The sequence below is a fragment of the Sphaeramia orbicularis genome, chromosome 16 (assembly GCF_902148855.1).
Source record: "Sphaeramia orbicularis chromosome 16, fSphaOr1.1, whole genome shotgun sequence".
NCBI lineage: Eukaryota > Metazoa > Chordata > Actinopteri > Kurtiformes > Apogonidae > Sphaeramia > Sphaeramia orbicularis.
The window spans coordinates 51326098-51340642 of record NC_043972.1 but is presented as its reverse complement, the minus strand read 5'-3'; the positions used below and the strand labels follow the sequence as shown (position 1 = coordinate 51340642).

The 14545-nt window shown below is 37.4% G+C and overlaps 1 protein-coding gene across 2 annotated transcripts in view; it reads left to right on the top strand.

Moving 5' to 3' along the window:
- Positions 1 to 14545, top strand: part of dgkb (diacylglycerol kinase, beta) — a 198049-nt gene that overhangs the window by 51330 nt on the left and 132174 nt on the right. For both annotated transcript variants that reach the window (XM_030158482.1, XM_030158481.1), the window contains 7 exons: positions 6497 to 6546; positions 8030 to 8104; positions 8954 to 9073; positions 11355 to 11472; positions 13290 to 13378; positions 13678 to 13794; positions 14065 to 14163. In XM_030158482.1, coding sequence (XP_030014342.1) covers positions 6497 to 6546; positions 8030 to 8104; positions 8954 to 9073; positions 11355 to 11472; positions 13290 to 13378; positions 13678 to 13794; positions 14065 to 14163 — 668 coding nt within the window. The remainder of the gene's footprint in view (positions 1 to 6496; positions 6547 to 8029; positions 8105 to 8953; positions 9074 to 11354; positions 11473 to 13289; positions 13379 to 13677; positions 13795 to 14064; positions 14164 to 14545) is intronic.

The window sequence follows — 14545 nt, the reverse complement described above, 5'->3', positions numbered from 1 at the left end:
CACCTGAATGTCTTCCCTCACGGTGAACAATTTCAAAGTGACATCCACCATAAACAAACCATGTGTTTACAAACAGAGCCGGGAGGTAACTCAGGCATCTTCGGAATTTTGTCAATATGTGCACTGTGGAAAGCGGAGGTTTGCGCAGCTGCCTGGCAGCGGCAGTGGCAGTGCAACTATATGATATGGATGAAACAAATATGACGCAGAAAAAGCTGAAATGCGGAAATGGCTGGAGGGAAGCAGAGCAAGCGGAGATCCGCCTGGTAGTGGCAGCTGCAACAAACATGACACGGAAACGGCTGGAACTCCGCTTCCCACAATGCACATTGTGACAAAATTCCGAAGATGCCCGAGTTACCTCCTGGCTCTGTTTGTAAACAAATGGGTCGTTTTTGGTGAATGGCACTGCGAAATTGTTCACCATGAGGTAAGAGATTCAGGTGAGTAATCACAGAAAGACTTATGGATTCGTGATACTTTGGCTATGAGCGGGGTTTTACAGATTTGATGAAAAATTGATGACGGAAGTCTCCCACACCTTTAATCTCATCCCTTATCTCACTCAGCAGTCACCACAAATGGAAACCAATCATTATTCCACTGCCCACTACATAATGTTATCATATGCAACTAGACCCACCATCATTATTTAAACATTTGTGATCATTAAGAGCAATAATTTTTGATAAATGATGATTTTAGAGGATTTTGCAATCATTAAATAAGTTACAATTTTCCATAGGCTATATATGCCATATAAATATAAATAAACTTCAACGAGCAACATGTTGTTCCCTTATTGAATTAACATAAATCCAAGCAAATAAACCATCAGTTCCTTTCAAAACTGAAGTCCAACAGTGACTCTACAAGATAGAAAGCACGAAATCAAAGCACATTATAGAACATAAGAATAAATAAAGGTTCAAAAGTCTGTATATGATAAACCCCACATGACTACATACTGAAATAAATGCAGGACAAATCCATACACAACAAATGAACAGACAAATGGATGGATGCAGTAGCCTCCCTGCAAACTTGAATACACACAGTATACAACACAAACAACATAAGAGGCCAAATCTATTTAAATTGAATAAAAAAACACAAATTCCTCTGCCAATGTAGGCCATATTTAACTGAAATTCAAAGTGTGCGTCTCTGCCAATGCAGGACATATTGAACTTAAATATGAAGCATGCATGTTAACTAAAATAGGCCTGCTGTGCTTCCTGGGGGTCTGTGTATGGTATCAGGAGAAAAGGTTGGCAGGAATACCCCCTGTCCCTCAGCAAAACATCAGACAATTCACCTGTCAATATAAAATCTCATCATCACAACTAGAGATGGGAATCAAGAACCGGTTCTTTTTGAGAACCGGATCCCAGTAGCTTGATTCCTTGGAATCATTTGCCTGCCTGGTTAACCATTCTGTTTTTCGATTCTGCCTTTGTTGCGCATGCTTGATGACGTCACATGTACGCTGCATTGTTTTGGTCAGACATGGCGTTAAGGCAGAATCGGTCTAAACCAGGGGTCAGCAACCTTGGTCCTAGAGAGCCACTATCCTGCATGTTTTAGATGTTTCCTTCTTCCAGCACACCTGATGGTCATTACCAGGCTTCTACAGAGCTTGATGATAGGCTTATCATTTGAATCAGGTGTGTTGGAAGAGGGATACATCTAAAACATGCAGGATAGTGGCTCTCTAGGACCAGGGTTGCTGACCCCTGGTCTAAACAGATGGCACTAGGTCCACTTGTATCACTGTCAAAGCTTCCATTTCTTCAAAAGGGTGGAATCCCTCCAATATGCTCAAACATTTATCCACACAGCATGTGATTCATTTACAGGAATGTCATGTATTTGATACGCTACTTAGCGGTGCTTGTGAATCTAAGGGCAGAGTGAACACCAGGCTGTCATCTGGGCCCGGTTCCAGTTCTGATGCAGGCAACAAACGTTATTCCCCCTCAAATACAAGTTTCCAAAGGTAGGGGAAAGGAAATGAGGTGCACAACAACGGGAGACGGGCAGAGTCGAACCAGTTCCACGGCAATAAAGAAATTAGTAAAGGGTCTTTACTTTCTCTTTCACAGTACACCCCCCCCCCCCCCCCCCCCCGCGCCCCCAAACCGGGCCCAGCATCATCTGTTCTTATTATTCATTAGAATTCATTGAACCCAGCTCAGTCACTTATCCTGGATGTCAGAATCCTAGTTTTGTGCAAAGGGCCCCAGGAACAGAATGCTGATAGCTGATTGGCTGAAATCATCCCCACTCTAGCTTAGAGTGGAGAGGCTTGGGTTTTACGTTAGAAAATCTATAAACAACTCTTCATAACTTTACCATTTCTGCCATTTCAGCAACAAATTACATATCAAAATGTTGGAAAAGCTATTTTCTTTCAAACACTATTCACATTTTAATCTTAAAACATTTGGTTTCCATCTCATTCACTCATCATTCACTCCAATGTTAAATGTCTCTCACTAACATGTTTGACTAACTCCACTTTACACAATCACTGCTTATTCAGGTCTGACTTTTTTTCAACATATTGTATATCTGTACATTCACAAGACACTCAAGCCTTTTGAGATAGGATGTACACTTATGGATTGACAGCAGTTTGTTTGAGAGGTGGTTTCATAGTTAATTTAACATGGACACCCATGTCTCCTCCACAGGTCGTTAGTGGGGATTAGGTGCATCTGCCATGTTTCTCCTCATATAGCAACCCTGTTGAGTCCCTAGCAACTGTGTGTGTGTGAGATTACTACTACTACTACTACTACTACTACTACTACTACTACTGATCCGACCTGCATGATAGAAAAAAAATTATTAGAACCGATTCTCTCTCTCTCTCCCTCTCTCTCTCTCGCTCTCTCTCTCTCTCACACACACACACACACACACACACACACACACACACACACACACACACACACAAAGCTCTTCAATTATATATTATTATTATTATATATTATTATTATTATTATTATTATTATTATTATTATTATTGTTATTATCATCATTGATATTAATAATAATAATAAGAATATACTACTAGTAATATAATTAATTAAATATAATTAATATAATATTGCTAGTTATGCAACTCATATAATACATATTATTTAAAAATGAACAACTGACATGCAAAAAGATTTCCTTTTCTTTTTTGTCAGATAGATAAAAAAAAAAGATTTTTACCTTTATATGTTTTGGCTACAACCTGTAACCTTCCTCAGAAGGGTCATTTGATGTTACTGTGACATGTCTTGTCAGCTGTTTTATCCAGGAGTGGACAGCTGACATGCATGTCTGAGACATTAACTATGTTTACATAGTGAGACAGAGACATTGTTTCATTCAATTAATTTCATTGTTTCTTTGTAGCACAGCAACAATCCATTTGTAGTCATAATGTCACCTCAACTTGTAGGTAGGGCCAACACCACCAGGTATATCAACAAGACAACTGAAGCTCAGGTGCCAGGTGATCAGCATCAACTGATCAGGCCACACATGACTAAAACAAATGAATAAAGTCTCCCGTCATGTCTGCTGTGTTTTTCCACCATTTCACCGTATCATTGTCCAGCTACATGCTGCTCCAGCCTAGACTTGAACATGACCTTGTAATGACAAGTGGGGCCTATTGTCATAAATGACCTCGCAATCAAACCAACATGCCCTCCCCTCGAACCTCAAACCCCTCTCATAGTTTTTGCATGTGGAAATTGTCTAGTTTTGGTTTCCTCTGCTGTTGGCATTCAGAAAGAACACCGGGGAAAGGGCATAACAGTACCAACTGATAGTACACAAATCAAAGTATATTTACAGATGAGCCAAAAGCATTCTCTGAGGACTGAATTAATATCACTGCTTAAAAGTCAGTAGGTTTTTAGGGTTAAGTAAGGTCAGGCTGTTACTGAGCGAAAAAGATGAAGGGTAAGCATGAAAGAAAGTTCCTCTACTGTTTTTAACCTTCAAAGATTCAAACAGTCACTGGCAACCAAAACCATCTACTGATCTAAAATCTAAAATAACTTCTGATCCATTAATCCTACCAATACATAAAAAAGTAACTGGTGTAAAATGCAGTTTGTCATCTTTTCATGGTTAGCAGATATTACCCATTTGGATGTTCAGAGGGAATGAAAGTGGATGGAGAGACTTGTTTTATGTCCAGTTAATGATGTATTTGGCTGAAAAAGCCATTTCCTCCACTTTTTACTGTTTTTGATATAATAACCCTCACCTTTAATCTGAGCTTTAATGAAAATATGCAACAATCACTGAATTAAATATAGGAAAATACCTGATTTTCTCTGGAAAAGGCAAAATACATAGGATAATATTACAATTAATGGTGATAAATCACTTAAAAAGGTTAAATTGAGAGAAAAATTTAATCTGGAGCTACCAAAATGTAGAAGTGAGTCTGTTTGGCTTAATGTTAATATTTCTCTAACGTGTCCTATCCTGAGAGCAGTCATTCTCGTCCCTTTCCAACCTTCCACCAGGGTTCCTTCATCCTCGTGATCACAGGTTATTGACACATCAACCACATCTCCTAATTGCGTATATCAGTTATTCATAAAGTTCCACTGCTGAATTGGAAGTCCCCATTTTTTCTGGGTATGTAATTCTTCTCCATCTACTGTATTATTTAGTACAGCACTCATTAAGCATGAGGAGGACTAAATTATTCACATGGCGCTGCATGTGTGTGGGCACATCATGGATTTAACTCTGGTGTGGATGAAGTCTTCTGTCGCTCAGTGGTTGACACTGTTTCTTTCTGTAGTAAACAGCTCTCTCTACTGGCTGTGTAAGGAGTTGCTTTGATAAAAATCTATCTTGACACTCGGTAGGTTAAGTTTATGTTCATTGTTGTTCTTGGAAGTTTCACTTCAGGTTTTAACAAATGTCCATCACATAAACTATGCAAAAAATATTTACCTTCTAATACATGGATTATTAAAGAATGAATTTGTTTAGAATTGTTTTATTACTCCCAACCCCAACAAAGACTTCAAACAAAAGGAAATGTTTTGATTTTTTGTTATTTGGAGTCAGATACAACACTGTCCACTCATTAGTGTAGAATTTTGTTTTTAAACAGCATCACATACTTAGATCATACTCATTAGATTATAATCATTTAATGTTGTTTTATATACAGCCTTGGTTACTACAAAATGAGAGATTACCATATTTTACAATCAGTATCACAAGGTTATTAAAACATCAAACCCCTGAAGTCCTTAACTGGTGTTTATTTATTTATTGTGTATTAAAAAGCTAATTGTTTACATCAACAACATAAAACAAACAAACAAATAAACAAACAAAAACAAAGTGCAGAAAGACAGGCAAAACATTCTAGAGTGAAACATGAAATATAAGAGAATCTGCTATTTATATCACTTGTTCTGTTTAAATATACATATTATTTATCTTTTTGCAATATACTTGCGTATGATGTTGGTATCAGTGTGATATGGAGGGATTTACTGTGAACTGCTATATATTCTGATGATAATTAAGTTGTTTGTATGAGATTTAGCAGAGAGAAAACAAGATGAATTTATCACATTTTGAGACTTAAGGGGATCCATCTGAAAGTGCTTCATATGAATAAAAATATGACCTAAAAGGCTACTAGAGACAACAGTAAAGGTGGGAAAAGTCCAATTCATAAATTAATCTTTAAGATCAGCACCCATGTGTTGTATTATTTTCCTATTTATTTATTTTGGTCCTGAGTATACGGTCCTCATTGTCCAACCTATTTGTGCAGCAGGCAATTAGATAACACCATCTCTCATCATCTCATTGCACTTTGCCGCCTTTTTATGGTCATTTTGGGTCGCCACAGTCACCTTCATCTACCACCATCACCATCCTCATCCACCCATGAACCATTCAACAGCGGCATCACTTCCCCCTCTCTCAGCCTGAAAAGGTCACACCCTCAGGAAACGGCCAATTAGCTCATCGTTAGTGGCCTTGCAAGTGCCTGTCTGACGTCAGCAGCTTTATGATGTCTACCACCACCCTCCCACCCTCAGGGGTGAGGGTGGGGGTGGTGTTCAGGGCTGGTAGGACTTCTAAGTATAGCCATTTGTAAGGAAATGATTTGCAGGCAGATCGTGTTATTGTTGCTGTCACGACACCGTTATGCTCAGACCGGGATGTGTTTACGCACTGGTGTGACAAAAGAAGAGCTAATCATGGTGATGATGAGGGAGCTGTCTGTTTCCATGGTGACATGTTTGAGTGGTAATTGGGGGTACTTTTAATGTTGCAGCTTTCAGACAGTAACAAAGCCAGGATACTGTTTTTTTGTTTTTGTTTTTTCTAGTATTAGGCCACAGTGACGTTAACACACTAAAACTATTTAAGTTTCTGTCTATTTGTTGTGACTTTACTGACTTATACTGACTGAAATTGGAATTCTGCCTTTTCTCCATAGTTATGTTTCGCCTCTATGACACAGATGGAAATGGATCTTTGGACAGCTCGGTAAATATTTTCTGGTCCTCTGAATATCTTTGACCAACCTGATTAAATAAAGGTTAAATAAAAATTAAATACATCATGCAGTCATTCAGAAAAGGAAAGATTTTGCTGAGTCAGTAAGCTAGTGCTCAACAGTAGCTTGCCTCTGACCTCTTAGGCTCCCATAGCCCCACCCCTTTTGTCCAAATATGGTGATCTCTGGCTCCGAAAAGCCAACATTGTACAACACTGGTTCCTCTTTCTATGTATTAGTTATAGAATTCAACAATGGAATTGGGGGGAAAAAAGTATACCAAAAAAATGTAAATGTAATGATCTTGAGGAACATGTAAGGTAGTTCATAAGTATGTATATTTGTAAATGAATGACTCCAACAATGCTAATACTGTGTATGGTGTAAAAGGTGTAGTGGTAAATTTTAGCAGGAGTAAAGGGTTAGAATCAGTGTTCAAGGGGGAAAATGAGTGGATGTTTTTAGTGCCCTTTTTTATACTAAAGGATGATGAGAAGACTGTGAAAGTATGTATTTAGTGACCTGGTATAACCTGAATCATTTAGGTTCTTTATGATAACTCATGTACAGGGTGGGGAGGCAAAATTTACAATGAACATTTAGTTGTTTTTTCTCAGCAGGCACTACGTCAATTGTTTTGAAACCAAACATATATTGATGTCATAATCATACCTAACACTATTATCCATACCTTTTCAGAAACTTTTGCCCATATGAGTAATCAGGAAAGCAAACGTCAAAGAGTGTGTGATTTGCTGAATGCACTCGTCACACCAAAGGAGATTTCAAAAATAGTTGGAGTGTCCATAAAGACTCTTTATAATGTAAAGAAGAGAATGACTATGAGCAAAACTATTACGAGAAAGTCTGGAAGATACTATTGAAGAAGAATGGGAGAAGTTGTCACCCGAATATTTGAAGAACACTTGCACAAGTTTCAGGAAGTGTGTGAAGGCAGTTATTGAGAAAGAAGGAGGACACATAGAATAAAAACATTTTCTATTATGTAAATTTTCTTGTGGCAAATAAATTCTCATGACTTTCAATAAACTAATTGGTCATACACTGTCTTTCAATCCCTGCCTCAAAATATTGTAAATTTTGCTTCCCCACCCTGTATGAATGAAAAAGTACTATGTAATAATGAGCCACAGGCAGCATATTGAAATAGCAGCCAATAGTGCATCATAGTGATTCAGTCTGCCACTGGATAATAATGTCACCCTCTCTGCCCGAAAAAGCAACCATTGTAATTAAACCATCAGCCTCAGAGCACTTCCCGCACTTCCTTTGTTTTTCTCTGTGTAACTCTTCTGTGTGGAAGAATGACATCCCCAACCTACTATTACACCCTGCTTATCAGTCTATTCACTCCCAAGACATTTACTGACACAAGCTTCTAAGGCTGCAATATACGCAAAGGTAAATACAGTATTTTTGTGCCTGTAATGACTGTCTGTGGTCTCACTGCAGGAGCTGGAGCACATTATCTCCCAGATGATGCATGTTGCAGAGTACCTGGAATGGGACGTAACCGAACTGAAGCCAGTAAGACATGTTTTACCCATCAATAGAAATCAGTAATAATATGAATTTTTGTAACTTTCATTGTTACAGACATTTTTTGGTGTCAAATTGAAGGCCCATTTCTGCTCCTGTGAGCAAAACAAGGGTCCTGTATGTCAGTGGATGAGATAAAGACTCATTTAGTCAAAATAACTTAATTAGTTTAAGATACTAACTCAACATTTTGAGATTGTATCTCATTATTTGTTAATACTAAATAACTTTTATGAGACAGTATGTTTTGTACCAAGCACAGATTTACATGTGAAGAATTTGTAGAGAAATGTACAAGAAGTGATTTACATATAGTAAAGTAAAGTTGTACATGATGTTGATATATGACAAGGACACATTAAAAGGCTTTGTCTGACATTACACACACCTCTGGTCTGAACTGGAGTCAAGCATCTTTGAGGCATAACATATGTGCATCAGTCTGGAAAAGGGAAATGAAAAGAACCTAACATTGTTCCACAGTGATCTCAAATTGTCACCTGAGGTGATACAGGTAGAATGACTAGACCATACGACACTGGAATTCAATGTGCTCCATGCATTTTTACAAAGCAGGACTGAGCCACCACTACCACTGCTTGACCCCATTCTAATCTAGTAAATCATGTAAACTTTTTTCATTGGTTTTGGTTCTTATTTTCTCTTATCAAACTATTTCCTATCATACTATTTAACAAGAGCCCTAGTGTCTAACACTGTTCAGGATTTAAGATGTTTTGTTGTGTGTTTCTGTGTAACTATGCAACACACTAATACAGCACAGAAATACTGCCCCTCCACTGTTTAACCCTGTCATTTTCCTATTTGTCTTTGTAGATCCTCCAGGAAATGATGCAAGAGATTGACTATGATCACAATGGCACAGTGTCACTGGAGGAGTGGATCCAGGGAGGCATGACCACCATCCCTCTGCTGGTTCTGCTGGGCCTGGAGACGGTTAGTTCACGCCAACAAAGTGCATGGTGTGCACATGAGCAAGGCACTTTACTTTATACAAACATGTAGTTGGTGTATAGTGATTTTCCATGAGGTTATGACATGTTTGGTGGCAAAATATTCAACCATCCTTGAGTGTGATAACCCAAATGAGTAAATTAAATGTTTGGGTTGGTTCAGTAGCCTAGATATACCTGTATGTTAACATTGCTTGGATATTTAGCCAACAATAAAACCTGTAAAGTGTTTTACCAATAGATTCTGGATATATATAAAATCCTGAGGAGGCTTTTTGTGTGAACCTTTAAAGCCTGTAGTTTTTTTTTTGTATTAGATCCTCAACATCACCAGTCATCATCTACATGAACATCCACTGACATTATGAACTGTGATTTGTCTGACTAGTTTTGCGTAACAATTATATATTTCTTCACATCACCATGAAGCTAAGATTATTTTTGAATGATTTATTCATGATTATTTGCAAAGATATTTACATTTTACTAGTTTCTTTTCCTGCACTAGTGGCCATGAGTGCCTCAAGTCAAAAAGCATCCACAGGATTTTCCTCTGCCACACTATTTTTACTGTGTATTTGACAAAGCTATGTTGGAGGGATTGATGACCACTAACGATGATCCCCAAAAGAAACAGGATACCTATTTTACATGAAAAACACCCAGTCAAGGGAAGACACTGGGACTGCTTTTCATTCCACTGTAGAACTGAAACGATTAGATTAGATTAGATTAGATTAGATTCAATTAGATTAGATTCGATAAAACCTGAATGATCCTTTGGACAGGGCCCTCAGGAAACTGAGGTTCCAATAGCAGCACAACACCAGATATACACACAAGAAATACTACAAAAAATAGCAAAACAATAACTCTAAAGAAGAAAAACAGTATTGAAAAAACAGGCAACTGCACATTGTGAAGTATTAGTAGCAAGGTGGTAATAATAATAATAATAATAATAATAATAATAATAATAATAATAATAATAATAATAATAATAATAGGCAGCTGTAAGAGAACTAAATTACTAGCTATAAGAAAAAATAACATTGCACACTGGAATAAACAATAAACAACATAAACAACATTGCACCACAGAATTGCACAGTCCCACTTAGCAGAGATAGAGCAGATGTCTAGCCTTCTATCTCATCCTCTCTCCTCCTGGTACTCCTCCCCCTCCCCCCTCCAAGTTAAGAGTTGTACAGTTTGATGCCTCAGGGGACAAAGGAGTATTTAGTCCTGTTCATTTTACTCCTGGGGAGGAGTAGCCTGTCACTGAACAGACTTCTCAGAGTTCTGATGACAGTGTACAGGGGGTGACTGGCATCGTCCATGATAGCCAGTATTTTTTTTTTGAATGTCCTCTTTTCTGCAACTATCACCAGAGAGTCCAGCTTCATCAATTTTAATTGATTAATCGACTCCAATCAATTTTTTTAAAAAAATTCGATTACAATGTTGCTGAATCAAAGCTTCTAATCCTTAACTTCGCTGCCACTGAACATTCTTTCCACTGTTGTGTTTCACAAGGATGCTTATTGTGACGCACATGACGCATTGATCAACACAAACAATATGAAGTGTAACTCAGAAGAGGCGAGAATAAAAAGGCAGAAAATGTCTAAATGCTCACTTTTCTTCATTGGAACCATCACTCCTTTATACTGAAGCTTTAACAAAAACATTACAAATGTTTGTTTTTAGTTTTTTCAACTGTATGTTAGTTCCATCTTAAGTTATTAGTAAGTTGGATACAAATGTGTTGAAGACTGCTGTGCACATTGTAGATGTCATTTGACTTGTTTGTTGTTATTTCAATATAGATGCTTTTATATATCCTTTTACTTTTATACTTTTTGTGGTAGTTATTTCAGCTGGTTCTGGAATAAAGGACAAACAATTGTTTGATCAAACTGAAGAAAATAATTAATATATTAATCGATTACAAAAATAACTGATAGCTGCAGCTCTAGTCCACTGTGAGTCTGTCGTTCATAAGTTTAACCACTAGGTGGAAGCATTTGATCAGTTTCAGTAAAACTACACTGTGGTGATTTTTTTTCTTTTTTTGTGAATGAATATTGCTGTTAAGGACAACAGCAGGAACTGGTTACACTTTGCATCTACAAGAGATAAATTCCTTTCATAAAATTAGTTACACTTAATTTTATTATAATGTTAAATGATTCAGTTACTAAATACTAATAGGAATAATGAATATTGTTTGATTTGGTTGAATGCTTTTTGTCTTGTTGCAGAATGTTAAAGATGACGGACAACATGTTTGGAGACTGAAACATTTCAACAAGCCGGCGTACTGCAACCTGTGCTTAAACATGCTGATCGGACTGGGCAAGCAGGGCCTCTGCTGCTCATGTGAGGCACCATCAGATCTAGGATTAATTCTGGGCCAATCCCAGCTTGCTAGAGTAACAAATATCTCATAATAGCCCTTGATTTGTTATGTAGATATGATCAAAATCAGATTTGCATAAAATAAGTGTTATTTTCTCATTTTTCTATGTGCCTGAAGAGACATATAATCCTAAAATCATGTAATTAGTCTGGGAAGAATAAGAGTTTGAAAACCCCAAGATGAGGAGCTGTTATACTGGGTAAAAATTATCTGGGGAAATACTGAAAACAGAAAACAAACACCAATTATCAGTGGTGAAAAAGACACATTCCAGACATATTGGTCTAGGCTAAAATAACTGTGAAACCAGTACCAATGGACAATTTCAACAGCCTCAAAGGGTTTTAAACTTTCCAGAGGGCCTGTCACAACCATGAAACTTGAGTTGTTATACAATTAATTGTGATTTTAATAGTCTTGCTTAATGCTTATTTTGCATCAGTCAAGCCTCACATCCTAATTTTTCAGACTTCTCTGATGCTACTGATACTGTTTTATGTTCAAATTGTGGTCTGCTTTTAATTTTGTCTTTTTGTGCTGATAGTCTTCCTTACTAGATGCCTTTGCCAATAAACATCTTTATCTTGTGAATTTTAAAGATATCACCAACTAAATTAATACATTAATGAGATTTTAAAATCTCACGTTGATGAACATTTTTTTGGCAAATGAATAACAATTACATTTTTTTTTTTTAGTTCATTTTGCCACTAGTGTAGTTAACAGTCAGAGGTAGCAAAGGAAACAAACTCTTCACTCCTTTAGAGGTGGAGATACTTGAACAAAAATAAAAATGTGTTAAAAGTACTGATTCAACCAAAACTTTACACAGTATAGAAGTTTAAATGTCAGCATTCAAAGTCTTCATATTTCTAGCAGCTGTTTGTGTACAGAGTGAACTGAACCTCATAACAAATATAATGTGAGAGCTATTCAACTATTCTAACTTTAAATAAAAAAAATCAAAAACTAAAAATAATGAACATGTGCAATGCAACTTGAAACACTGTGATGCCTTTTTTTTCTCCATGATCCAGTCTCCATGTACTGTCTTTTTCACCTGGTTACATTTTTTATGTGATTTTCATCTTGTTAATGTCTTCTACATTGATTTTGGCATGACATTTGCCACATTCGCCAGTTGATTCAGCAAAGGATCGTCTTTTCTGTGCGCTACTGAATCACCTGCTTCAGTTGAAATCAGTCTTTAGGCTGCAAAGATGCACAATGTCGCAAAAGGAATCCTGTAATTCCCCTCAAATGCTTTAAAACTAAAGTAGCCATTTAGCCCTACAAGCATTTTCCAAAATATATGTAATGGAAAAATATTTGTGTTAAAATGTATCGAGTAAAAGTACTGTAAAAAGTTGTATGGATATAAGGGGGCTTCAAAAAGTTTGTGGAAAAAGAACATAGCTTTGACATGGTTTAAATCGTAGTAGAGTTTTACACAGATGGGCTTAATGGTTGGTATCAACACTTCCAGAAGAGTTTTGACCTAGATGGAGCACATGTTAAAAAATAAACATAACTTAAACCATTTTTTCCAACTGTCCTTTTCCATGAACCATTTGAAACCGCCTTGAAAACTCTACTATAAAAGTATTTTTACTTCCTACCTCTGCTGTCACAAAATATTAGATGAATGCACAGTGAGTAAAGTTTCATAAACACACCTTAGAACTGTTTGAAATGTTTATTTTCTTTATCAGTGTTGCTTCTTTTCCAAGCTGAAAAATTAATTTAAATTTCACTACTTCTTCTCCTTATTTCCCAGTCTGCAAGTACACCGTCCATGAGCGCTGTGTGGCTCGCGCCCCTCTGTCTTGCATCAAAACATATGTCAAGTCCAAGAAAAACACAGAGGTGCGTCCAATTGGAGTGTTTACCAGTTGGCACGATCAGCGAGGCTCCACAGAGCTTACGACAAGGGCATCTCTTCCTCTAATGGAAAACAACTCAGTCTGCTACTAAGCATTGCTAATCACAAGGATAAACCTGATTTAAAAGACATGTGGTTGGACTCTTTTTTCTTGTCTTCTTTTTTGCTTTGTTTTTTCCTTGCTCCCAGTTGTGTCTTTGTATACATCTTGTTTTTCTGCAACATGTTTTCTTTTCTCACTTGTTTGCCTTCTCCCTGTGTGCTGTCTACCCTCTCTCTGCAGGTAATGCATCATTTCTGGGTTGAAGGGAACTGCCCCACCAAGTGTGACAAGTGTCACAAGACCATTAAGTGTTACCAGGGCCTGACTGGGCTCCACTGTGTGTGGTGTCAAATCACGGTAAGCCACCACCTGAGGAGAGGCAGCATCCTCCTCATTATATTCCCACTGCTTCTTGTTGTTTAGGGTTTTGTATTTGCACCTCTGATACATCACAAGTCATCCCACCAATTTACACTCAGACATCAATTGTTTGTGCTCACAAGTTAATAGAAACTAAAACATAGACAACGGCACATGTCATGCAAATAAGTCCAGAGTATCAATCCTAATTATTATAATTATTAGAAACAGAAGTTTGCTGTTAATACCATGTGTTATCTCCGCCAGCTCCATAACAAGTGTGCTTCCCACGTAAAACCTGAGTGTGACTGCGGACCCCTGAAGGATCACATCCTGCCCCCCAACTCAATCTGCCCTGTTGTACTGGTAAGACTTTTTGTGGTCAGCGGTCCCACAGCTCAGCACATGTGACCTCCATTGACTCCATGTTATCTGAGGAGGCAATCATCAGCTTGTGTTGGCTCCCACTGTGCTCTGAAATAGCAGATCCTTACTTTTTCAATTTGAGTTCACTTCTTAAAAAAAAAAAAGAAAAAAAAAAAAGAGAGATCAAAACAGCATGTAGGATGGCTCAAAAAGTTCCTCTAATGAAATAATCTGTACCCATCCTATCGGTGTGCAGTGTTTTTATATTAAATCCTACCATCATGACCTTTTTTCCCCTTTTTTAAAATCAACCTCCTTACTGCATGGTTGTTTTGAAAACAGGTTGAATTTGCACACATCTTATTTTGTTTTAGTGTCACCA